The sequence below is a fragment of the Panthera tigris genome, chromosome A2, assembly GCF_018350195.1.
Source record: "Panthera tigris isolate Pti1 chromosome A2, P.tigris_Pti1_mat1.1, whole genome shotgun sequence".
Classification (NCBI taxonomy): Eukaryota; Metazoa; Chordata; class Mammalia; order Carnivora; family Felidae; genus Panthera; species Panthera tigris.
In genome coordinates, this window is record NC_056661.1 from 99,119,652 (window position 1) to 99,144,564 (window position 24,913).

Sequence of the window (24,913 nt, forward strand, 5' to 3'; positions counted from 1 at the left end):
GGTTCTTAGCATGGCTATGTAAATTAATACCGAGTTATTTCTTTGAATTCAAAGGCTATTTGTTGAGGTCTAATTTCCTTAGAATTAACGTGATAACTGAGCCCAACTTAGCAACCAGACCCAACCAAGGGCCTGCCGGGGGTTGAATGCACTTCTCCAGGGTGCAGAGGCTGCAAACCCTCGTCAGCACCCAAAGGGAGTGTGCTAGCATCCCTCTACAGTTAAAACGACAGGGGATTTTCTGTCCCAAAGATCCCATTCCTCCCACCCGTGGCCTTGGGCTCGACCCACGCGGTCTTATATTGACAATCGTTATTTTTTCTCTAAATAACGTTGACAGCTGGGATATAAGTCCCCAAACCTCGACACCTTAAAAAGCAAAAAAAGCAATATAGGCCTCAAAGTCTGCCTTCTGTAACTTCTTAGTGAATATGACCCTCGCCTACTGCAGGATCTAAAAGAGCCTTTGGCCTCCTACTCCGACTGCCGGCTTCACTTCTATTTTGAATGATAAAGACTGAGCGGGACTCGCCTGCCGTCCTCCTCCCACCCCCACGAACTGGCCAGGGTTCCCCGGCGGGCAAGACAAAGAAGTAGGAGCCAGCGCCCGGCGGGCGGCCTGCCGAGCGCTGGGGCCTGGAGGCCCTGAGACGTGCGCCTTTGCTGCGAGGCCCTGAAGAATCCAAGAGTTCGTGCCTCTCAGGAGGGCCGGAGGTGCGCGTTGGCTGGAACAAACGAGGGCTGACTTGCCTAGGCGCATTACCACCGCCCACGACGCGCAAAGGACTCGGCAGCCGAGATGCCGGGTTCGGTCGGAGAGAAGCGACCGCAGGGAGCGGCCCCTTCGGCAGACAGCCACTGCGCAGCGAACTCCTCCAGCCTAGGCTGCTGGTGGCAGAGGCCACACGTGGCGGCCACTCGCTGCGCGCCACCTTGGCGCACTGTGTGGGGCCGGACTAGCTCTCTGGCTAGCTGTTCCCGGAGTGCCCGCAAAGCCGGAAGCTCAAGCAGTGTAGCATTCAATCCAGTACAGTCGCACCGAGACCTCAACCCAGGCGGAGGGACCCATCGCTCGCGCCGCTCTCCAGCCCTTGACTGACTGGGCTCAATGTGCTTCTCAGCAGGACCTTTACCACTGGCAACAACTGCTACTTCGGTGTGACTGCACACTTGCTCCTCTGGAACACAGTGCTGTGGTTTTATCCTCTAATGGGGGTGGGATGAGAGCCCTGCAGCTTCAACCCGGACAATTCTAGCTCTCCAAGCTTCCTCAGGAATTAACAAGCGGGGAAAACCCTTTGAATAGAGGCTGCTGAGCCCTGGATCTGGTGTGCAGTGCGGGGACCTTCTCGGGGCCCGCCACGACCCGACCCGTTCCGGGTGCGGCCAGAGTTGGGGAAGCCAGCGAGGAAATAGGTGCACCTGCGAGCATAAAGAGAAACATAGACATGCACGGGGGTGTGTGTGGGGGGGGGATGTGGGGAGAGAAACGCCTTCACCGTGTTAACAGCAAGCTGCAGGGTATAAAGCAATAAAATTGCCACGTCTACCTGCTGGCTTTGAGGACATCACAAACAAGCCCGGCGCGAAGCCCGGGTGCACAGAGAGCCCGCCAGGGAAGGTGGGGGGAACCTTTTCTTTTTCTGACCTCCCGTTTGCTCCCCCCATATACACACCCTACACACATCTCCCCCTTCCCTGGCCCACCTTTCATTTTCCTGGAAGGTTTTTTTGTTGTTGTTTTAATTCACTGCCGATTTGTAAACGCGTGGATCGGGTTACTGGTTCGCGTGTTAAAGTGCACCTCTTGTTAAAAGAAGGGGAACAAGGCAATCCACTTAAAAATGAATTCAGAGTTACTGAACCGGCTCCCGAGCCTCAAGAAGTTAAGCGCGGCGGGCTGGGGAAGGGAGGGGAGAGGAGAGTAAATTCTGCTGTCCTGAGAACCCTGGAGAAACCCACGGGCAGCGAGCTTCAGGTTATGTGATAAAATGGAGGAAGGAAGGAAAGAAAAAGGCAAACTAGCCTGGCGACTCCTGGAGACCCCGGGCAGGGCGCTGGGTAAATCAATTAGCATAAGCCGAGGCTGCAGAGGTGCGCACAGTATGTCAATACAGTCCAAGCTGCTACTGCTGCAGCCACCTTTCCAGGAGTTACCCGGGCGAGCGGTACCGCTAAATTGTCAATTTCTCGGGTTCCTTACGGGTCCAAGCCAATAGGGTGCAAAGAAGTCCCCAGGCGTCTTCCCAAAGACCCAGACTCGTTCCTACACATGTTGAGCTGGAGATGTTAGATTGTACACTTCTCCGTGTGGTCAAAGGCTCGCTGGCTGGGTCTAGTCGCAGATTGAACGCTGGCGCCGAGCCCATGGGGGTCTGCATGTCTTGCCCACCCAGTCCCGATCCACTGACAATGCAGACTTCCTTCGCCTCCCCGCAGTTCCGGGACCCGACTCCTGGCGCTGCCCGGCCTGCCCTCCTCAGCGCCCGGTCCCCAGTCCGGCTCTCCTACCTGGTGGCCGGGCCTGAGCCTCGCTCCGGGACTCCGCTGTCTCTCCTCAGCTGCCTGGATCTGAGTAGGTCTGGAGACTAGACGGAGAAAGGCTAGATCCACAGCCCTGGGCTGCTCCGAACTTAATGTCTTTCCCCAGTCCATCTTTGAAAGAGAAGTGGTTCTACCACCTGGATGTGCGGATATAAATCCCCTTGCAAATAATAAATGGATTAATAATAACAAGGTATGAAGTTCTTTTTATAGAAAAAAAGGAGAGAATTGAAACTAAATGCGGCAGTTAGACAACCATTTTGATAAGAGGATAATTGAGGCGACACTGGTGTATAATTAGAGGATAATTTATGCTATATCCACTTTTATTCCACCTCCCAAAATAAACCCAGTCCATAATCATTACAGGCAAATTGTTCTGAATTTTATAGCAGCAATTTGAACAAAGTACTGCAGTTAATCATGGGAGATTTTTGTGTATTCCTGATTAGAACTCTAATTGCCTCCTTCCAGAAAGTAAAAATAACTGTAAAACGACTCTATTTTTATCATTAACAATGTTGACAATAAAATAAAATCAATTGGAATTGTAATCGAGAGACAAATTTAGGACGAAGGCACTTTTACTTGGGTAGTTTATATTGTAATCAAGATTTGCCAAACCACTAACCGCATGTATCATTTGCATATATTTGAAAGCATTACAGTAGCTTCTGTTTTCAATAGGAAAAAATGCATTACTGTCAGTCCTCCAACGATTCGCTTTCAGAACAGACTGCGCGTTCTGGGGGGGGAAGTTCCCCCTTTCTTGTTCAATACATAGGAACTACGGCCTGAAACGGCAGGAACCTCGCCAAAACAGGGTCTGATTTTTCTTTTTCTTTACACTCCCTCCCCCCAAACCAAGGGGTGGTGCCCAGGTGTGGGGGTCTTCTTTCCTCTGTGGTTTCAATAAAGTACGTCTAGAAGAATACACGGTGACGGGGCGCTCCCCCGGGACTATAGTGGGACTGGGGGAGGGGGGTGTGGAGAGGAGGTCAAGGGAGGGGACCTTGCTTTAAATGCAGAGGGCACTGCTTCTGAGAACAGGCAGCCTGCTGGGGTGCGAGGGGACTGAGAGGGAGCGGCTTCCAGCCAGGCTGTTCCAGGTCTGCGGTACGGGGAACTGAGGCTCCGGGTTTGGGGGCGCGAGCTGCGCCGGGAGGCGTCAGCGGCCGGCCCGGCCGAGGCACCTCCCTCCCCGGCAGCACTGAGCGCGGAGCCGCGCGGCCCCCGGCTGCAGCTCCGGGCTGGGATTGGAGTTGCCGAAGGTAGGCGAAGAACTCGGCGAGCGGCGCACACACCAGTAGAAGCCGTGCGCCTGTGACGTCAGGGGGCGACTGACCAATGGGGAGGCGCTGCCCTTTGGAGACAAACCATTCGACTCGTGGCGTCTGCATCAAGTCTGAAAGCAGACGCGCAACTTTCGCAGAATCCACCTTAAAATCTCTGCCTTAAACTGCACCAGCCCCCAAAAAATCCAAGGGGGGAAAGAAGGGGGGGAGAGCAGATTCCCCCCTCCCCCCTCTCCTCTCCCATCCCTCCCCCTTCCTCCTCCCTTTGAGTTAACAAGGCCCTGCTCACTATATCTCTTTATATTAAAAAATATATATATTAGAGAAGAGCGAGGGAGAGGGAGAACCACCTCCACCCCCTCTTTTTTTTTTTTAATTTTTTATTTATTTATTTATTTTTTTGCAAGAATCCCAAGAGCTAAGGTGGCTGCAGAGGGGAGAGCGGCGCGAGCCAAGTGGGGGGAGGGTGGAGGAAACCCGGGAGAAGGCTTTCTCCAGCCCCCAAAGTTTTGATGATGACCATGACTACGATGGCTGACGGCTTGGAAGGCCAGGACTCGTCCAAATCCGCCTTCATGGAGTTCGGGCAACAACAGCAGCAGCAACAGCAGCAGCAGCAGCAGCAGCAGCAACAACAGCAGCCGCCGCCGCCGCCGCCGCCACAGCCGCACTCGCAGCAGAGCTCCCCGGCCATGGCAGGCGCGCACTACCCTCTGCACTGCCTGCACTCGGCGGCGGCGGCGGCGGCGGCGGCCGGCTCGCACCACCACCACCACCAGCACCACCACCACGGCTCGCCCTACGCGTCGGGCGGCGGCAACTCCTACAACCACCGCTCGCTCGCCGCCTACCCCTACATGAGCCACTCGCAGCACAGCCCTTACCTCCAGTCCTACCACAACAGCAGCGCGGCCGCCCAGACGCGAGGGGACGACACAGGTGAGAGGCCGCTGGGGCAGCTCTCTTCTCCCGCCTCCCGGCTGCCCCCCACCCCGCCCGCCCCGCTCACTTCCTCAACGCCCGGGCCTCTGCCGGCCCCCTCCCCCAGGCGGCCCGGCGCGCCCCCGGCCAGGCCTCGTGCGCGCCCGCTCGCCTGGCGCCTGCCTGCCGGCCTCGCCCAGCCCGGCCCCTTCTCGCCGCCGCGGACCCTCGGCTTCCTTGCGGCGCGGCCCGCCTGGCTCCCTGGTCTCCGGTGCGCCTCTCGAGCCGCGCCTCCGGCTCCGCGCTGGCTTCGCTCTACGAGTTGGTCCGCACTGCGCGCTCCAGCTCGCTGGGTCTGTGCGCCCTTTGCCTCCCTCCTCCCCTCCGGTCTGTGACCGGCGTTTGGCAAGACTGGGGACATTTCTGAGCCGGAACTGGGGAGCGTGTTTTGCTTCCCAACCCGATCTGGACAGCCAGTGGCCTACTTTGCGGGTGGCGCCCGGTGAGCTTCGGTGACCCGAAGGGAAGCTGACGCTGCCTCTAGCTCTGGTTAAACTGGTGACAATTGGGCTCTTTCCCGCGGGCTTTTAGATGTCCTCCACCCCCCACCCTTGCCCAGGCCCCCTCCCTCTGGGTTTTCGCTACAACGTTGGCTGCTCCTTTGTTCCGAGAGGCGAAGCAGAGGGCCTCGGGCGGACGGTGCTCAGCCCCCCGAGGGGTTCAAAGTTGCCGTGCGATGCTCAGCCCGTTGGGGAGCTGGTCAGAGCGGCTGGTTGTGTTTTGTTTGGGGATTCGATTCGGTCCCTCTCAGCAGAATAATGTCGGACTCGACGAGGGTCTTGATGCACCGGGCTCGGAGCTAGTGACATCAAGTCAACTGGCCGCATAAACATCAGGGTGGCTCAAGCCCAGCTTAAGGCACTGTAACTCCAGGCCGAGGGCCCCCGCTTCGTGGCGAGAGCAGCCGCCCCGCAGCGCCGCGCGCCCTAGAGAGCGGTCGGTGCCGCCTCCGCTGCGGCAGAGCGAGGCTGTTTGCCCCAGGGTCGAGAGCGCTCCCGCGGTCCAGCCCCCCCCCCCCCACGTTATTAGGGCCAGAGTCAGGGTCGGCCAGAAGCTTTCGCACCCACAGGAAGTACCCGGGCACTGTGAACCCAGAGAGGTCAGGGTGGCGTGGGGACGCTTCGAAGAAATCCTTTTGGGTCTTTGGGAAGAGCCGGCGCAGTCCAGGCCAAGCTCAGGAAGGCTGCAGCAGTGGCCTCACGGGTGACTGCTCCTCTGTATTTTTTGCTTGCAGATCAACAAAAAACCACAGTGATTGAAAACGGGGAAATCAGGTTCAATGGAAAAGGGAAAAAGATTCGGAAGCCTCGGACCATTTATTCCAGCCTGCAGCTCCAGGCTTTAAACCACCGCTTTCAGCAAACTCAGTACCTGGCCCTTCCCGAGAGAGCTGAACTGGCAGCTTCCTTAGGACTGACACAAACACAGGTAATTCCCGAGAAGCCCAAGTATCCCTGAAATGCTGATCCTGCTTACAGATCGGGCAGGGAGCACATCAGGAGGAATTCTTGGCCTAGTCAACTAAGGATGGAAAGAGCTTAATGACAAATGCCTTTGCTCCATTACACACTTTCCGGGACAACAGTTTGGAATAAATGACCTGGTATTTAATGCTGGATTGGATTTGCACATCCTCCCAACCCTCGGCGACCCCACCCCAGCCTAGTGTCCTTTGGTGACCAAACTCATAAATTAATCGAGTCCTATTCCAGAGCAGAACGACACGAAAGAGAAAAAACATGTAGGAGAAAAAGATGTTCAGGCCAGGATGCAGAATGAGAGCTATGTTTCTTAAGGATCTGTTTGTGTGGTCATGGGACTTAATAAGGATTTCAACTCACTGGCATAGTTATGAAATTGGGGTGAGGGGGAGGACCAGATATGTATAGGCTCCAACAGGATTTACTAAAGGAACCAAAGTGCAAACTATCCATCCTAGGATAGGTGAGGTGGGTTTTTCTGAAGATTGCCCTTAAGCTCAATGGTTAAATCATACTGGGTGACTGACTGGTGCAGGCTGGTGAGGTGCCTTCCTGGAGTACAGGACTTGCGAGCAATGGCAGAGTTGAAGATCAAAGAGGAATGCTCACCAAATTACAGCAGGTGAAGCCTCAGTTAAGTACAGTTGCTGAAGTTCTCCTGTCCTACTAATTTGAAAGACATATGGGGCATTTTAGACTTCACAGGAAGGGGCTTAAGTAGGTATATTAGGACCCTGGTCATAAAGCCAGGCTGCAATCACCTGTGGTTTTTGTCCTTGTCAATTAACTTAGCTGCATGGGGTGGTAGGCCTCATGTGAGGTGGGTGATCTTCAGCAAGGGGACTCCAGGGTATAGGAGACTCTAGCTGGTGAGTGATTGTGTGCTGCCTTAGAACAGATGTCCCCAAAGCTCTTCTTTTCAATTCGGCCTGCTTTCTCTTGCCATATTGCCACCAAAAATTTTGGGGGTTCCTGCAACTCAGTAACCTGTATTACTCTTGGTAAAGCAGATTCCTATGGCTAAGGAATTTTCAAGGTGAAAGAAGTGGCACCATAGAATTTCCTTCTTCAAACCAAGTAGCTTAGATATGCTTCCATCCCAGATTTCTGATTCACATTTAACTTTCAGGAGTCCTTTGACTTTTAGTGACCGCACTAACAACCATGTGATGATTGTTGACCACAATTTGACTAAACAACATACAAAGTAGGGAACCAAGGAGGTACCATCCCTATTCCCTACAGGATTATGAGGATATATTTACTTCAGGAGAAAGATGCTTCATGCACATGCAATATATGCATAGGTATATTCAAGGCATTTGGTTATAAATGTACAGGTTTTTCTCAGTTCACAGTCATTTGCTCACTGTACATGCATAGAAATGTCAGGTTTGGGCATTAGTAAATACGAAACAGACTATCAGAGGAAGTGTGGCTTTAATCTGAAAAGTTCTCTGTTTTAAAAATCCTTCTTTAGACTTTGAACCTGACTATCTCATTCGCCTTCATTCTTATTTTATTCTTATTTATGCCGCTGTTTTAAACCTAGACTTGCATCCCACTGAAGAGCTTAGCACAACAACGTTAGGTATCCAGACAAGATACCTGGTAGACAGGGGCGGGGTGAGAGAGAGGAGGCTAGAAAGAGGTGGAGGAAGGCGGAGACCTGGCGTTTGCAGTTTCGTTTGTTCTGTTTTTTGGGGATGGGGGTATTGCTTCCAAAGCCTGGAATAGAGGCACTGGTTCGGTGTTTCGCTGAGCCTAATGATCGCTGCTGCCTTTCGTTCCAGGTGAAGATATGGTTTCAGAACAAACGCTCTAAGTTTAAGAAATTGCTGAAGCAGGGCAGTAACCCGCACGAGAGCGACCCCCTCCCGGGCTCAGCGGCCCTGTCACCGCGCTCGCCGGCGCTGCCTCCAGTGTGGGACGTTTCTGCCTCAGCCAAGGGCGTCAGTATGCCCCCCAACAGCTACATGCCCGGCTATTCGCATTGGTACTCCTCTCCACACCAGGACACGATGCAGAGACCACAGATGATGTGAGTTGTCTGAGGGAAATTGATACCCTAGGGAAACGTCTGAACAAGGCAAGGAGGATCCAGGACCTGCTTGCATCTGCCAAACCCAGCCGAAGGAGCAGGCTCTGGAGAACTCTTCTGTGTGGCAAGACAGTCTGGGCGCTTGCTCGCCCTCTCGCTCTCTCCCTCTCTCCCTCTCTCCCTCTCTCCCTCTCTCCCTCTCTCCCTCTCTCCTCCTTCCCTTCCTTTCCTTCCCTCCTTTTCTTTTTCCCTTTCTTTTTCTCATCTGCTTTTTCCCTTGAGCAGCCTCAGTAACTGATTTTGCATCTTAGAAAGAGAGAGAGAGTGAGTGAGAGAGAGAGAAACTGGTTTCTATGCCAGTGCTCCTGAAACTCCTCACTGCAAGGACATTTTCCCTTACCCTTTGGGATCCAGGCTCTGAGCCTCCTCTTCTCTTTGGGAATATCCATCAAAACGACTTTTTTTTTAACAGACATTTTCCCCCACCAGAAGAATCTGCGCAAACATGGCAGCGTTTTTACTTGTTTAATGAGCTTAAGACATTACATGATGAAAAAGAAGCATTTCGGGCTCCTGCATTTTTATTTACCAATCCCAGACTGATAAAACAGAACAAAACAAGAAAAAGAAAAGAGAAAGAAAAGAAAAAGAAAAAACCTTTACCTAACAGCCCTTCTTTAAAGAAAAAGGAAAAATCGGCTGTAAGATTAGAACATTGCCACAAAGGGAACGCTGCATGTTTTAACAAAATGCAATGAGCAAGAATGATGATGTTTTTTTAAAAAAAACAACAAAACAAAACCACTCTTTCCCCACCCCACCCCCAAACCCTGAACTGGAATCAGGAAAGACAGAGGAAACAACCAAAATCACCATTCTATTGCTTTGATACCTTTACTAGGTGAATTGGTGGCATTCACTAAGCTAATAGGGACGTTTATATTGAGAAACATTTCTGTATATATTGTTGAATTTTAGTTGTACATATACTTTGTATGGTTTTGTCTTCTTTCATATATGGAGTAAAAGCCACAAAACGCTGGGAGTGTCCTGTATATTTCTCTGTGTGTCTCCATCTCACCACCCCCTCCTCCGTCCCTCCCAGTATATTTTCTATCACTCTTAAAAGAACTCCTATTTCCTAATATGGGAAGCCCTATATATAAACATCAAGTGCCTGCAAAGATGTCAGTTTGCAGCACCAGCCTTTGTCTTAAGTACTTTAACATTAAACATGGATGTTTTCTCAGCTTTCTATATATATTATATTTTTATTACATTTTCTACACATTTATCTATTTTTTAAAACATTAGAATGATCTATCCCCAGGTTAACTTCTAGACATCCAGTAGTTTATAGTGCTGAAACTGAGTGTTCTCCTTTTCCTTTCCTCAGTCAAAATAATACAGCTGTATTTGTCTTTGTTTGGAAGCAATTTTTTTTTAAAAACAAGAGGAAAGAATACAAGAAAAAAACAAAGTAAATGCACAATTATAACTACTTAATGTTTACACCCTTTGCAAGCTAGCTAGGTAGGAAAATGCATGATCCTGGATGAAATACATCCTTCCGATCTTGTGGAAAGCACAGAAATAATGAAAATGAAAAGCCCTTTCGTCATACAAGCAGGAAGCCCCATACTGCGAGAATTAATGGCTACAGACCTGGGCATCCTTCAAATTATGAACCTTGAAACCACTGAGCCATTTATCAGAAGTCAATAGAGATACTCAGAGTGCTCCATATAATGACAGCGACATACAGTCGTGCAAAAGGACAGTCACTATAATTAGACACAAAGCAAAGACTACTTACCAATATACCCGTTCCTTTTTTTGTTGAGCAACTTCCACGCTCAGTCAGTCTCAGAATGGTTTAAAACCGATCAGTCTTGTCATTTTCTAGCATTCGCATTGTTACATTAGGAAAAATGTTTTCTTTTCTTTTTTCCCCCTTCCTACTGTGAAACTTTGGGTTCGTAGCTCCCCAGGATCAATTCTGAACAAAGCCTCCAGCTGCAGTGCCATCCAATTTGAAGCAGACATTGGGGACAATTTAAGGTTTTTATCCACAAGAAGGTTTTTTTCCATTCTCTTAAATGCAGCCATAATTAGAGTAATTTTTCATGTAGCCCGCTGATTACAGCGTTTTTACCGTCAAAGATAATTACCTGTAATTTTCTTCCACTTTTAATACTAAAAAGCCATCTTTATTTAGATTCAGGAACAGGAAAGGCGAAACAAAAGAGGGAAATTATTCTGTTATTCATACACAAATTGCAGAGACGTAGGACCTAAAATTGAAAATTAACCAAAATTATAATGCTGAAAAGAATGGAAGAGGCTGCAGAAGTACAGCTGGTAGTGGGGCTTTGCTGAATTATTCAAATTACGTTAGAGAAAAAGCTACCCTACATCGAAACCAACACTAATTTTTCTTAAAAAAAAAAAAAAATCTACCAGACGCATGCCAAACCACTGTGAGTGCATGGAATTCTGAAACCTAGCAAATGCATTTTAACACGTTGAAGGTGTTGTCATGATGCGCCTGTAACGACCTCTCTATCTCTTAACATGAGTTTAATTATACAAGAAATTCTGCAAAGAGGTCCTCCCAAGAACTGTCCTTGGAATTGGGCTTCCTCTGGGTCCTTTGAACATGAAGGGTTAATATTTTCGCTCTTAGTAAGTGTTGACCCCATAGTAAACCGATGAGAGAGAGAGAGAGAGAGAGAGAGAGAGAGAGAGAGAAATTGGTGGGAGGGGCGTGGTGGGTAAAAGGCATCGCCCCGTCGCGATGCCTGCTACGCCTCCCCACGCTCAAACTTCCGCGGAGTTGGTGTTCTAGAGCCTCGTTCTGACCATATTTTCCAGGTAAAAAAAGAACGAGAGAACAATAGCTGCGGGGGTGCGGGTGAAGGGGGAAATGTCTCCCCGGCGCCAATAAGCATCTCATTATCTTTTGACACAATTTAGCCCAAAGGTCCCCGCCGCCGGATAAAGGCCTTTCTGTACAGGGGTGAGGGAGCCGAAGACGTCTCAGGCTCCTGCACTTAACATCTGTAGCTGCTTCCAAATCTCTACTGGGTCAGGAAACAGCGTCATCTATAGATAGAACAGCACCGCTTCTGGTTAGAGTCTTCCTTGGTGCGTTCCTAAATCGGACTGGTTCCTTAGCTCCACAGCTCGGTTCTGCGTCTCAGCCAATCGTGCCCCTCCAACCCCAAGGTCGCAGCGTTTGGAACCCGCAGGCAATAGCTGTAAGAACCGCATCCCGCCCCTCCCCCTCTCCTCCCCCCCTTCCCCCATCAGCTTGAGGCAAAGGCCTTGCAAAGCAGCCCTGAGGGGTTTCAGAGGCCAGTTATTCCGGAAACTTTCTCCCAAGTGGAGGAAAATGTCGAGGGGGCTATACAGTCTAGAGATTCAGACTACACCTGCCGTTGCTAATGTCTGCATATTTGTGATACCAAAGGAGCATTGTGGCGAGCTCCCTTTGCTCTCCCGACGCTCCAAAACTGAAAATCATCGTCAAATGTAAAGACCTTAAATTCGCGTATGACTAGCTTTGAATAACAATTTTCAAATAGATCTTAGCTCGGAATCTCCAGTCGGCTCCCTCCACACCTTATAGAAACCTGGTCTCTTTCTCAGTCTCCAGTCACAAGCTGCACCAAATACATCAACAGCACAGAAAGACAAAAAGGCACAAGAGTTCTTAAGGATCCCATTCTCACCCGAATCCTTTTACTCACCAGAACGACAACACTTTTACTGTTAAAGGGGGAAAAAAGATCAGAATTGAAAAATCTAATAAAGCAAAGTTGCAGTCTAAAATAAATCACAACAGCAATACATATAGCTTGGAAAGTGTGAGAATAGAAATATGAACTGTGCCTTGAAGTATGGAAGAAATAAAAACTTACCACCAGTGAATATCTCTTAAGCAATGATCGGGGTCTAGAAATCTATACTGAACAGAAGCAGAGGAGAATATTTGTCTGAGTCTCAGGGCAGAAGCTCTTTCTCTATATTCTTGGTTGAGTGAGCACATCCAGGTGTGAAATTGTTTGCACACCCCAGCACCTCTTATATTGCCAGCAAAATTAGCTGTTATTACTGTCACTGTTTAGTGATGGTTAGCGTGATACAAAAAAAAAAAAAAAAAAAAACTGCTGTAATCAAGACCTGGCGCATCTTTGCAAATTACAGATAATTGTAAACGTCCAGATTATGATAATAGCATCCTAATCCAGCCTGCAATATAATTATTACAGAGTGTTACATCTGAAACTGTCCAGTAGGGCTAATTCAGCCATTATTTAGACCCTATTTTTGCACTGCAAATGGGTTGCTGAGTTGAAAATGTACGATTGTAATTTCACAGGGCACTCAATGAGTAATGGTATAGGAAGAGGAAAATACAAAAGTGAAATGTGAACAGTAGCGATCAAATCAAACCCTGAAGGACAAAAGACTGTTTGATTCATATGGAAAAAGAAGAGCGGGAATTAAGAAAATAGCAAATCAGTGGTCTGAAGCATTACGTGTACAAATCTTCAATATGTGTAGGGCTGATGTGTTTGCAAGGGTTGCTGTACGTGCTTCTGCTGGAGTCTGAAATTATCTTTCTTTCTTTCTTTCTTTCTTTCTTTCTTTCTTTCTTTCTTTCTTTCTTTCTTTCTCGTTCATTCTTTCTTTCTAAACCTCCTGTCTTTCTCCCCTCTCTGCTAAAGCATTTCCTTGCTTAAAAAAGAAAAGTGCTCTTCTCCTAAGCAAAGAATATTTGTCAGTTTCACCATTGTTTCCACTAATGCTGCCTCAGAGTGTGCCTGTCACTTGTTTATGAACATTTGCTTAAATGAATTTGCAATCTCTCTTGTTGTCAGAGCAAAATGCCCTGGGTGCTTGTAAGTGTTCCTGAGCTCCATCTCCATTCTCTTTCACTGTGAACAAGTCACTGAGAGGCCTGAAGGATATTAGCAGAAACCGTATTAATTGCTGCTAATTAAATAAAGCCGGCTGGGAAGCTGTCTCCTCTATTTGGCTAGGCTGGCTATCGGCTTTAATCCTATCATTAACTTTTATTAATTACCCCCTCCCCCCGTATAAACTAGTCCAGCTGCTTCTATTGCTATATGTCACTGATATGTTTCTTTCTGCATTCCAGTAAGTCCAGTATTTTTGATAAAGGACTATTCTTGCTCCCAGACATGGTTGTAAAAGAGCAAGGTCAGTCTCCTTAAAACACGGAAGGACTCAAGAGAGGGAGTATGAAACATAGAGCAAAAGAGTATGGAGAGAGGCTGGGGTACTCTGCTGGTCCAGAGTGAAAGAGAACCCAGGGTTCTAGCTGGCTTCCAGGAGGGTGAGCCCTCCTTGGTTGAAACTTCTGGAGTCTAGTTCTGGTTCTTGGTGGGGATGTCCTGGTCAGGACCCTTATATCTCCAAGACCTCAGTTTTCTCACCAGGAGTGCAGAGAATTTCCTGAGCCTCTCTTCCAGCCTCTATAACAGTATATGATGATTCTCCCTCCTCCTACCACCTCACAGCCCTAGGAGCTGCCCAACCAGAGCCACCCTCCAGTGGCAAGCAGACTTCCTAGCTCCTATGAATTTAAGGGCAAAAATGAAATGTTCCTTGTTTAGTGACCCCTGTTTATAGATGAAAGCTGAGTCCATATTCTGCCTCTTCGCCTACCCCTAATATCCCACCTTGCAAATGGCAAGTGGCCAAAACAGTCCTTGGATGACAATAAGCTTCCAGTGGCAGATTTCTGTCTTCTCACCTTTGCAAGCAAAAAAACAAAAAAAAACAAAAAAAAAAACACTTAAAAAAATCACAGCTTGGGAACTGTTTATAGCCCTTCACCCCCACTCACTTCTTTAAAAAATACATTAGACTGTGAATTGTGGAGATAGAATCATTACTGAAACTTGGAGAGAGAGAGAGAGTGTGTGTGTGTGTGTGTGTGTGTGTGTGTAGTGATGTTATGAAACCATTTTTCCCCCTTCCTGTGGGAAAGGTCGTAATGTGTGGTATTTCACGGTTTTATATAAATCTTGGTTTAGGATGTGGAACAGACTCAATAATATATGCACTTTTGGCAGAGACTCCTTCGGACCCCCACCAATCAGAAGTAAATAAGAAGTCCCAGCGAACAAAAGAACAGAAACATTAATCGCTGCAAAACAAAATTCTTATATCCTTTAAAGACAGATTCATGTAAATTCCCCCGGTTCCTATCTTCAGTGTTAGAGCGCGACCTATAAAACAGGTTATTACATTTCAGCTGGCAACCCTGGATGATTGAAGGGGAAGCCTCCCCCCCCCCCCGCCCCTCCTTAGTAGATACACTGTATACTTTCTGCCCCTTACCACAGGGGAACCTAAAGCTTGTCAAATGCAAAAGAAAATGCAGATGGAGCGGGGTGGGGGGGGGGCGGCAGGGCTGCGTAGAAAAATATTTAGCCAATCCCACATGTGCTACCGCTATTTGGGCTGTTTTCGAGGCCCAGAGTTCGCTGTGCCTCTGAAAAAAACCAAGTACAGTATGCAAGGACCGCAGGCAACTTCGGAACAAGAGTGGAGGGCGGGAGCGAGTAGCAGCGCCCCCTCCCCAACCTCACCCGAGGCGGAAGCCTCCACCCAGCCGCTGTGGCAGGGGGGTGCTTTAGGCTGGAGGAGAGGGGTGACCGCAGGCGGATCCGCCGTCGTGGCGCGCTTCCCAGAGGTGCCGGAGGGCGTCTGCCCTCAGGGCGTGCCTCTGGAGAGGACCAGAGAGCTCCGGGTTGGCGAGATCCCAGTGGCCAGTGGGAGGCGCGCGATCCAAGGGGTTGCGGGGACGAGGCGGGGAGGGTGCTGGTTGGGTAGTCCTAAAGGTCCTCTCCTCGAATAAAAGGAAGGACTGATGGAGGGCGGGGGTCAGGGGCAATGTTCCAGGAGGCATCCCTTGCACTTCGGGCGGGGGAGATCAGGAGACCCAATGGTATCAAGGCCGGAGTAAACTGTTGGGCGCGCCGGGAGGAGGCGAGCACTGCCAGGCCTTGGCGCGCCGTGGGCGACTCCCAGGACTGCGCGGCCAGGACGCCGCGAGCCGTGGGGCATCCAGTGGGATCAAAGGAGCCAACGGAGTCCAGCCGGCGCGTCTGGGATTGTGGGATGAGGGGCGGGAGAGAAAGGATTGGCATGGGCGGGGAGATCCTGGCCTGGCTATGGTCCCCAGGAGGGGGTGTGTGCGTGTGTTTGGTGTGCGGGTCAACGTGCTCTTGCCGGAGGCCGAGACCTGGGTGGATCTGAGTGTGGGTCGACAGGCTCCCGGCTGGGTGCCCCAAGAAGGAGGGAGGAAGAAGGAGATGGAGAGGGGGAGGGGGAAAGAGAGAGAGAGAGAGAGATCAAGGGCAGCGAGGTCTGCGGGTTCCTCTGTGTGTGTGTCTCAGGCCCTGTGGCTCAGCACTGGAGCCGCCTGGCACCCACAGGAATGCGGCTTCTCCCGGCTCCCCAAGCCGCCCCCTGTTCCACAAGGAGGTGGCCGCCAGGAAAAAGGGGGGGAAAAGGGCAGAAATCCGCGTAAGAGCTTCAAACAAAGACCAATTTATCTGATCTTTTACAGGAGGGCCCAGGAGGCGGAGAGGGCACCAAGGAATCGCACTGGCCCTGCCGGCATGCCCCGGGCCTCCTGGGCTTTGTAAGGAGGTCCGAAAATAGGCGTAGAGGCTCGGGAGTATGGTGGGGATGGTGAAGAGGCCCACGAAAAAGAAAATTAAATCTTGGGGGTGGGCTTAACATCTTGGGAGCACTAGATTGAAAGCTAGGCAAGTGGGGACCAGAAGGGGCAGACAGAAGCCCCGGAGAGGTGGGTCAGGCATACTGCAAATAATGGTGGGGAGTAGTGCACGTTTGTATTAGATACAGGAATAAACAATAAAGAGAAAGAGGGAAGGTGGGAGGAAGGGCAAGGGAGAGAAACATCACACAGATATTTTTAGACTTTGCTCAAGATCTGTTATTTTTACATCCTTGGGCGCAGGACTGCAGGGAGTTAAATTCTCCTGGGAGAATCCCCATGGTGCCAGGGAAAACCCGCTGCAGAATGGTTTGCCAGAATATTTTTGTCCATGGCTCCCAGACCAAGTTAAAAAAAAAAAAAAACACACCAACAACCGCTCGAGAGAAGAGGCTATTGCGAGTGGAAGAAGTAAGATTAGCACACGGAAAGCAATCCTGAAACCAAGCCTGTCCGCGCTATGCCTGCCGGTGTCGCAGCGACAGACTAATGTCCTTAAAAGCAAGCAGCGTCAAGGCTGGAGGTGGAAGGGTGGTCCTTAAAGAAGAGCTTCTCTCTTCTTTCCCGGGAAAAATCCGAACTCACCCTTCTCTCAGCTTGACCATCTCAGGTGACTGGGGATGTAGGGAAGGGATCCCCTTTAGAAGCCAGGAATGGAGGTGGGGAGATAACAGGGAAGGCTAGAAAAACATCAGCCCTCTCCGTGTGCAGAAAAGGAAGGAGCATCTTCCACGCACATTCCCTCCACTCTCAGGCGGCCAGTGGATGGGAAATGCTAGAGGCGGACAGTAGGTGCGCCCCCTCCAGCCTCCCGAAACACGCACTCGAGGGCCCAGGGGAAAGTCCGTCTGCTGCTCTCGGATCGACGGCGGCGCAGGTTTCTCGAAGCCGGTTTCCCGGGTTATAAAGCGCCGGCTTCCGTGTAAAGGAAACTCAAAATCTTTACAAAAGAAGAAAGCAAAGTAGGAAGTATATCCCTCCACCCCTTCCCCACCATCCTCCCCTTCTCTGCCAGTGCAAAAAACAAAGTGGGGTTTCCTAGGCTTGCCCCCAGGTGCGTCGCCACCCGGAACTTCTTGCAAGAAAGGAGGGCTGGAGGGGAATGCAGAGGAGGAAAAGCAGCGGCAAGAAAAGCGGCCGCGCGGGCTTGGGGATGGCGGAGGAGGAGGGGTCCACAGCCCTGGCCTGGGCCAAGGTGCTGCCCCGGGGTCCCGGCAGGGTGCGCAAGAAGACTATTGAGATTCCCACCGAGGCCCAAGCCGTGGCAAGTGGGCAGGCTAGAAAGGAAAGGAATCGAGGAGATGGGGAGGAGAGGAAAGGAGAGGGAGAGAGAAGGAGAAAAAGCGAACACACAGGTAAATTCCCCTCCGGGCACGCAGCGTGCCTTTTCAGGTCTAGTTTCCCAACCCTGGAAGAACCTTCTCAGAAATCCTCAGATGACAGGATGTAATTTTTTATGTGATAATCTCCAACCCTCCCCCCCACTTAAGAAGACTCTTTTGTCACATTTATTGCTGCCGACTTCTTAGCTGTAAAATATATCGTACGCATCTTGTAATTCCCAACATAGGATTTCCCTTGCTATCCTGAGGAAACAGAGTCAGGCGTACTAAACGACAGTCAAAAAGATGCCCACAAGTCAGGCCGGAGAGCACAGCTCTAGACCAGGCTGCATCTCTGGTCACAGTGTGGATGTCTCTGTGCCGGGCCACAGGGAGAAGGATGGGACACAGGCCAAAGTTGCTACAAGTCCTTCCTCTCTGCCCCTAAGAAGGCTTCACAAAGGAGAAATCCCTGCAAACAGATTCAATTTCCCATCGTTTGGAACCTGCTTTGCCACTGTTTTATGTAAAAGCAAAGCAGAAAGAGCTCCTTAGTGAAAAAACCAGAGTGGTAAAGAGGATGGAGGAAAAAAAAATATTTATAATATTATCTCACACGAGATGAAATCAAAACCGGGCCAAAATGCTTTCATTCCTTTCCTCCACTCTGCAGTTCCCTCTCTTGGCAGAAGAAATGACCGCCCCCCCCCCCATGCCCTGCTTGCCTTACTGATTTAGGTTTATCATTGTTCTCAAGCCCTGTGATCCTTTCCTCTCTGAAAGAGCTGAAATAAATTTTTAATCATACACCAAGGCGTCCAAGACCCTACCATTTGCCATGCTGCAAATATTTCAAATTAAAAAAAAAACTGTAATAGGAAGGAAAATTTCTTCTTCTTGTTCAATAATTTCTCTCCTCCTCCTTCTTCTTGCCCTTCTTCTTCTTCTTCTTCTTCTTCTTCTTCTTCTTCTTCTTCTTTTCTTCTTCTCTCCTCCTCCTCCTCCACCTCCTCCTCCTCATCTCTGGAAGCTCCCATTAGAAGGGATTGTAATTTGTCTAATTGCTCTGCCAATACACAGAGGCTGTTTTTTTGGGGGGGGGGTGGGGTTCTCCATGATAATTGCTTTGAGCTTAGAATTCAGAGTGATTATTGATGGATTTCTGCTTTTTGACTCACACACAGGGTGGGAGGACCGGATTTAGATTCCAGCATTACTTTCTACCTGAAACAATTTGGGGTAAAACTTAAAATTATTTAAATGTTTTTGTGGTTAGGCAAAAAAACAAAAACAAAAATAAAAAAAACAAAACCCCACCTAAATATATATTTTATGGCAGCACTATAAACAGGCCACATATGTATATAAACACATAAAGTACAGCACCCAACACATACACGTGTACAGCTTTGCATCCCTGCAGCCCCCAATTTCTGTTTTCCTTTTTGCCTGGATTGGATCCTGCAGAGTTGGCCTTCCTTTAATTGCCTGCATAAAACGTCACTAGCCGATTATAAGGAGGGCAAAAGGAGTATTTTTTAGAAACATTTTGCTTTCATGGTCGAAATAATTTTATTTATCCAGAATATACAGTTTAATTCCTCTATCTACACTTATTTACATGGTTAAAATAACATTGAAAAAAAGTCTTTTGAAAAGTTGAGGTCATAGATTTCAAGGCACCATTGATAGTGTCCACAGTTGCGCAAAAAAGTTCGTCAGTAAAAAAAAGAGGGGCTGGGGATCCTTTGAAATGCAATAACTTACATGCAAAAAAGCTTTACACATGAATCTTTTTTGTTTCCATTTTCCAACCTTCCCCAAATGAATTCCTTTCTTTATGACTCTCTAAAACAGCAAAACACAGCAGTCCCAAAAAGAGAGCAAGAGCAAGCCGCCTAATAGAGTGTCCCGGAGGCCAGCGCCAGTGGGTGCTGTAAGGAGCCAGGAGGCGGCAGGTGGGAATTGATTGAGCTGGCCGCGCTCGGGTACCAGGAAGCCGAGTTCTCCAGGTAGCTGGACGCGGGGGACTGGTTGGAGGTCGGAGGGTGGGCATGAGGGTGGTGGCTGAGCGAGCGGGACGAGCCCTGGGGCTCCCACACCGCCGGAGACTGCGGCGAGTTACACGCCATGGGGTCGCTGGAGCTGGGGCTGTGCTCCGGGGGCATCTCCCCGTTTTTCATTATCTTCTTGATCTTGGATCTTTTGTTCTGAAACCAGATTTTCACCTGGGTGGGGGAACAAAGGTACACGTTACCGGGTCACTCAGAGGCCGCCCGCGCCTTCCCCAGAGCGGCGACTGGAGGCATCTTGGGCCTCCAAGTGGCCCGGACCTGGCGTCTCCCTGTGGCTCGCGGCCTAAAGTCAGGGGGCCGAGCAGGAGGCCAAGTCCGGATCAGGGGCCCGAGAGGACACCCTGACCGGCTAGGCGCTCACCGGCCGCCGCAAGGGCGTGACTCGGAGGCCGCGGTTTGTAGTTTTTGTTCGGGCGGGGGGAGGGGGGCGCGAAGGTCCCCGCGGCGTGCGCCCACGTGTGGGCCTGCGCCGTGCGCGCGAAACGCTGCGCCGCGAAGGTCTCCAAAACAATGGCTCGAGAGCCGCGCGAGGGCCTTGGGGCTGGCTGTGTGCGCGCGAGTGTGGAGGGAAAGGAGCGGTGTCCCCATCTCCCGCCCAATTCCCTCCACTCCCTCCTCAGCTTCCAAAGGTCAGAATGCGCCTGCAGCTCTGGGCGGCGATTCGAACATTCTTCATTTTTTTTTAATAGGCCCCAGCAGGGTTGCAGTGGGGGTGAAGGGAATGGGACAAGCAGGGGATGATATCCCCCTCACCACAGCGCCCCCTCCCCCCCCACTTTGAGACCCTCTAGCTGCTATGGCCGAAAGCTCCGCAGGAGCGGGGCGTGACCTTTCAGCTTTCCTGCCGGAGGCGACCTTCACTGCCCGGGACCGACGCGAAGCCGCCGGGCCGGCTCACCCCCAGAGGCTCTGCACTGTGAAGAGGACCAATTTCTCAAGGCCGTGAGAGTGTCCTAGAAATGACCCTCCCCTTGTTTCCCATCTAGGAAATCGGCCCCTCGCCCCTGGAGGCCCGAAGCGAGGGGTGGGGGGGGGGGTGAGCGACGTCTCCATCCCGTCCCCACAGTCGCACGGCGGCGACACCCGGCCGGGCTCGTGGAGGTAAGGGCTGGGGGCCGTGTCTCTCTGTCTGCGAGTTTCTGGCGGGTGCTATCCAGTCGGTTCCAGCCCGTCAGGACGGAACCGCGCGGCCCAGCAGGCAGCCGAGGCGGGGCTCCGGCCGGGCCGCCGGCGGATTTACCTGCGTTTGCGTCAGTCCCAGCGAGGCGGCCAGCTCCGCGCGTTCGGGCAGGGCGAGGTACTGAGTCTTCTGAAACCTTCTCTGCAACGCGGCCAGCTGAAAGCTGGAATAAATAGTCCTGGGTTTACGAACTTTCTTTGGTTTGCCATTCACCATCCTCACCTCGGGCTCGGCCACTTCTTTCTCTAAATAATCAAAACAGACTCGGTTAGAGTTTGTCGACAGTGTTTCGTTTACAGAACCCTCAAATACAGTCCTTAGGGGTTTTGTTTATTTGTGTTGTTTTGTTCTGTTTACCACGCAGTCTTCCATCCCCGTGGCACCTCCTTTGCTTAACAAGACCCAGAGAAATATGCCCCTCTCCGAAACCGTGGAAAAGCCAGGTGGTTTGATTAATTCCCTACTCTGTTCATTCAGGTTCTTGTGGGCTTGTGCAGAGCTCTTTGTACAGCACAGCTCCCTTCTTGGAGTCTGGGATTTAGCCCTTGCAGCCGTTCCTGTTGCACCCTGACCTGTTGTTACGCCCACCCTGTGCTCACCCTCGTTTTTGGGGCGAGCGTGGCCAGCCCCTCCTGGGGCTTCAAGGGAAGGCCCTGGGCCTTGACATCCCCCGCCCCCCCCCCTCCGCCCCGCTACTTCTGTCGGCGTCTGTTCGGGCGCCCGCAGAGACCAGACGCTTGGGCAGGGAAGACGCTAACCGAGGTCTCCAAAGTTCAAAGACCCACAAGCAAACTATGCTCCTTCAATTCAGCAGCAAAAGGTCCAGGCCGCTGCAGACAGAGGGCCGATTATGCAGCCCCCATAATCTCCCTGCAGATCTGCGAGGGCACAGATGTGTCTGGTTTCTTTTACAAATAGACTTAATAAGTTCTTGGCCAAAAGAAAAAAAAATCTTTCACTTATGCACGAAATAAAGAGACACTGAAAGGAACGAAGACATACCACCCCCTGGGCTCTCTTTTAAAATTTAGTAAGAGTCACACATTGAAAAGGATTGGGTGCTGGGGTGTTTTCGTAGGAAAGGGGCGGCAGGTCAGGAAGAATTTCTCAAAGTCGTGAATATATTTGGGGGGGGGGCGCGGGAAGACTTTCTGAAAGCCTGTCTTACAAACATACCCTGGGGCCACAAGTCCCCTTTCCGAAAAGTACCACCTTATCAAAAGTACCATCTCTGCAAGGGGTGGAGAACCTTTCCCCTGTGTGTGTGTGTGTGTGTGTGTGTGTGTGTGTGTGTGTGTGTGTGTGTGGCAAGCTCCTGGGAGAGAGGAAAGGGTGGAGAATGAGAGCTGTGGTCTCTATTCTGCCAAAGAAGGGGATTCTAATATTAGCAGGATTATTAATGTGCTAGTGGGAAGAGATCAAACCCAACCAGCAAAACCTCTCCAAGGAGACCTCATGCCTCTCTTACCGCCCAAGCTAACCCTCTTCAACTCTCCAACTAAGTTTCAAGGCGAAAAGAGAGGAGGTGGGGAAGAGGAAGAGAAATTGTACGCACTCCTTAGCAACCCTCCTCCACCCTTAAATGCCTTTTTGTTTTTGGAAATGCCCTGGATAAACCACAAGGCTTTATGCGCGTTCTTCCTCTGGCGGGCTGCAGCTCCCCAGTCCTCAACCCCCACCCCGCGCGCCCAGGGCACCGACACCACGCTGGCTCGTGGCTGCTCTCAGACTAATCCCGACAGAGTCTTTGAGGCAGCCTTCCACTCCCACTCGCACCAACCGAGCACGCTCACCAACAATTCCAACGACTAACCTCCCCTTTATTACGCAAACGCCACTCAGGCTGCTTGATTCTTTCTTCTCTCCACCCCTAGCCCCTTTGCAGCCTAGTTGGCTTCCAGACCAGGCAAGTTGGGAATCCAGAAACTTGAGGGCCCCCCACCCCCAGGTGCCGGAGTGGAGGATTCTACTAAGGAGGATTCTTCTAAGAATCCCTAAAATGCTGGCCCAGGAGAATCTCTCTTGGTTGCAGAGTCCAGGCCCCCCTCCCTTCTGCCGGGCGCGCCCCCACTGTAGTGGTTGTCGCGGGCCCCAATCTCCCACCCCACTTCGCGCCTCTGGAGTTCTGGCTGCCCCTGTATCTGCCCCCATCCCGCCCCCCCCCCTCCCTACCTGGCTGGCTGGTGGCGCTCGGGACGCGGTTGTAAGCGCCGCCGTACTGGTGGTAGGGGCTGGCGTAGCTGTAGTCGGCGTAAGCTTTGGCGGGGTAGCTGCCGGCGGAGCCGTTCACGCCATGGTACTGGTACTGGTAGGGGTTGAGCGCTTTGCCGTAGGAAGCCGAGGTAGGAGAGCAGTAGCCGTGTGGGGCTCCCCCCGTGGGACTGTAGTAGTCGGAATCGGTGGCCGACGACTCGGGCAAAGTTGGCGATTCCTGAGACGGATGGTGCATGGCTGCGGACGTCTGGAACGGAGCTTGGAAGTCGCCGGATCGGATGCTGGGGACCCTTCTGTCAAACACTCCTGTCATCGCTCACAGGCGGCGGCTGTCCTTGCTGCTGTGGCGGCGGCTGCTGCCCGAGTTGGCTGTGGGGCTGCTCTGGTCTAAGCAGACATGGCTGTGGGAGCGAGGGAGGAGGAGGAAGAGGAGGAGGAGGAGAAAAGGAGGAGGCGGCGGCGGCGGCGAGGAGGAGGCTGGGAGTCGTGGAGGCTCTGTCTCCGGCTGGCTGACTGATGGCTGAGGCGCAGCACAGCCTTGGTTAAATCCTTAATTGCGCGCTTACGCACAGCGGGGTGGATCGGGTTCCATTGGCCAGGGCCTCGGGAGCAGCAGCAACACCCTAACTCGTCCAACTAGTTTTAGCACAACAAAGCATTGCTTAAAAAAGAGGGAGAAAAAAATGGAGGGGGTGGGGAGGAGTGTGTGTGTGTGTGTGTGTGTGTGTGCGCGCGCGCGCGCGCGCGAGCGGGGGGGCGCACGCGTGTGTGTTGTTGTTGCTTGTTGGGGGAGGGTGTCTCAGACAATCTGTTTTCAGTGAATACCAAAGACAACGCAGGAGCCCCAACACCCAGCTCAGTAATGTCTGGAGACAATGTGTTCCAATCAGCAGCCTCGGAAAGTGCACATGTTTGGGGGATGAGGTCGGCGATGGTCTTTCCTTGTTCCCTACCTCCCCACTCCTGTGGCTTGCAACTGGGGCTTGTGTGGAACTGAAGGCTGATGTTGAAATGAGGAATCAAAGCAGGGTATGGGGGGAGGGAGCAGGGATGTGGGACCGGAGGTGGGAAGGAATAGAGAGCAATATTTTTGGTGGGGTGCTGAGAACCAAGTTGCAACTTACGGGTGTTGAAAATTTGTGATTTGGGGAATGACACAAATTTGCAGCAAGCACTTCTTTTTCACAAGATGAGTACTTACTTCTCAGACAAGGGCTGGATAAGGATGCTCAAGAATGCACGCTGTCCATTGAGCTGTTAATGGCAGAGAGAGTTCCTGCAACCCTAAATCTCTACAATCACTTAAAAATATCATTGTCACAAGCACAAATAACTTAATGATGCCAAAATTGCTGGTCCCCAAGAAGAGCAGGCAGCCGCACATTTTGTTCAATATTCTTGTCTACGCGGACACCATTGGAATAGAGGGTCTATAACTGTGTTCAGTGGCCAAATACTCCTGCAGAAGTGAATGGTTCACTTACGATCTATCATTACTCCAGTACCGAATGGGGAAACCCTAGGAAGACTAGGAAGTAGGGACAAAAGCTGTTTGGGGTGAGGTTGTATGAAGTCCACGAATCTCCCCCTCCAAGCTCCATGGACGTGGCAGCAAAGGGCTTGCCTTTCTAATTCCCAAGTCCCGCTTTCTGTATTCTCCTTCCCTTCATTTCGCGTGGCAGACATGTCTCAACTGATATGCAAAGGGAATAAAGGCTCCATAAGCAAACACTTGGTACTGGAGGTGCAGAGTTTGCTTTTCATGACAGTCACTACTGCTGTAGTGGTGATGCAGCTGGGAGCTTAGAAATTTAACATAAGTCAAACTACCGCACCCTCATATCCACTCCCCTAAAATAGGCAACTGCAGGAGCTGGATCCTGATTTGGGCCCTCCCAGCATCTATCTCCAGGGAGTCTGAGAACCTAAGACCCAGAACCTAGAACCTGGGCTGGTGGGGCCTCTCATTCCCTCACCCACCCACTCTCAACCGAAGA

The 24,913-nt window shown here is 51.1% G+C and overlaps 2 protein-coding genes across 2 annotated transcripts; one reads left to right on the forward strand and one right to left on the reverse strand.

Annotated features, from left to right (window-relative positions):
* The first annotated feature begins 4,228 nt into the window (after positions 1-4,228).
* On the forward strand, positions 4,229-9,375 carry DLX6 (distal-less homeobox 6). The gene is made up of 3 exons (XM_042977395.1): positions 4,229-4,778; positions 6,055-6,248; positions 8,095-9,375. Exons 1-3 carry the CDS (start codon positions 4,352-4,354, stop codon positions 8,344-8,346), a joined length of 873 nt encoding a protein of 290 aa, XP_042833329.1. The 5' UTR covers positions 4,229-4,351; the 3' UTR covers positions 8,347-9,375.
* Positions 9,376-19,013: 9,638 nt separating this feature from the next.
* On the reverse strand, positions 19,014-23,335 carry DLX5 (distal-less homeobox 5). Its single transcript, XM_042977396.1, has 3 exons — positions 22,875-23,335; positions 20,763-20,947; positions 19,014-19,675 (listed from the first exon to the last, which is right to left on the reverse strand). The coding sequence occupies exons 1-3, from the start codon at positions 23,227-23,229 to the stop codon at positions 19,346-19,348; spliced, it is 870 nt and encodes a 289-aa protein (XP_042833330.1). The 5' UTR covers positions 23,230-23,335; the 3' UTR covers positions 19,014-19,345.
* Between the last annotated feature and the right edge of the window lie 1,578 nt (positions 23,336-24,913).

Coding starts and splice junctions, on each gene's coding strand:
- DLX5 (XM_042977396.1), bottom strand. CDS start 23,229: ATGACAGGAGTGTTTGACAGAAGGGTCCCCAGCATCCGATCCGGCGAC. Junction 20,948..22,874: donor GAGCGCCACCAGCCAGCCAG/GTAGGGAGGGGG, acceptor TTGATTATTTAG/AGAAAGAAGTGGCCGAGCCC. Junction 19,676..20,762: donor TGGGACTGACGCAAACGCAG/GTAAATCCGCCG, acceptor TCCCCCACCCAG/GTGAAAATCTGGTTTCAGAA.
- DLX6 (XM_042977395.1), top strand. CDS start 4,352: ATGATGACCATGACTACGATGGCTGACGGCTTGGAAGGCCAGGACTCG. Junction 4,779..6,054: donor GACGCGAGGGGACGACACAG/GTGAGAGGCCGC, acceptor TTTTGCTTGCAG/ATCAACAAAAAACCACAGTG. Junction 6,249..8,094: donor TAGGACTGACACAAACACAG/GTAATTCCCGAG, acceptor CTTTCGTTCCAG/GTGAAGATATGGTTTCAGAA.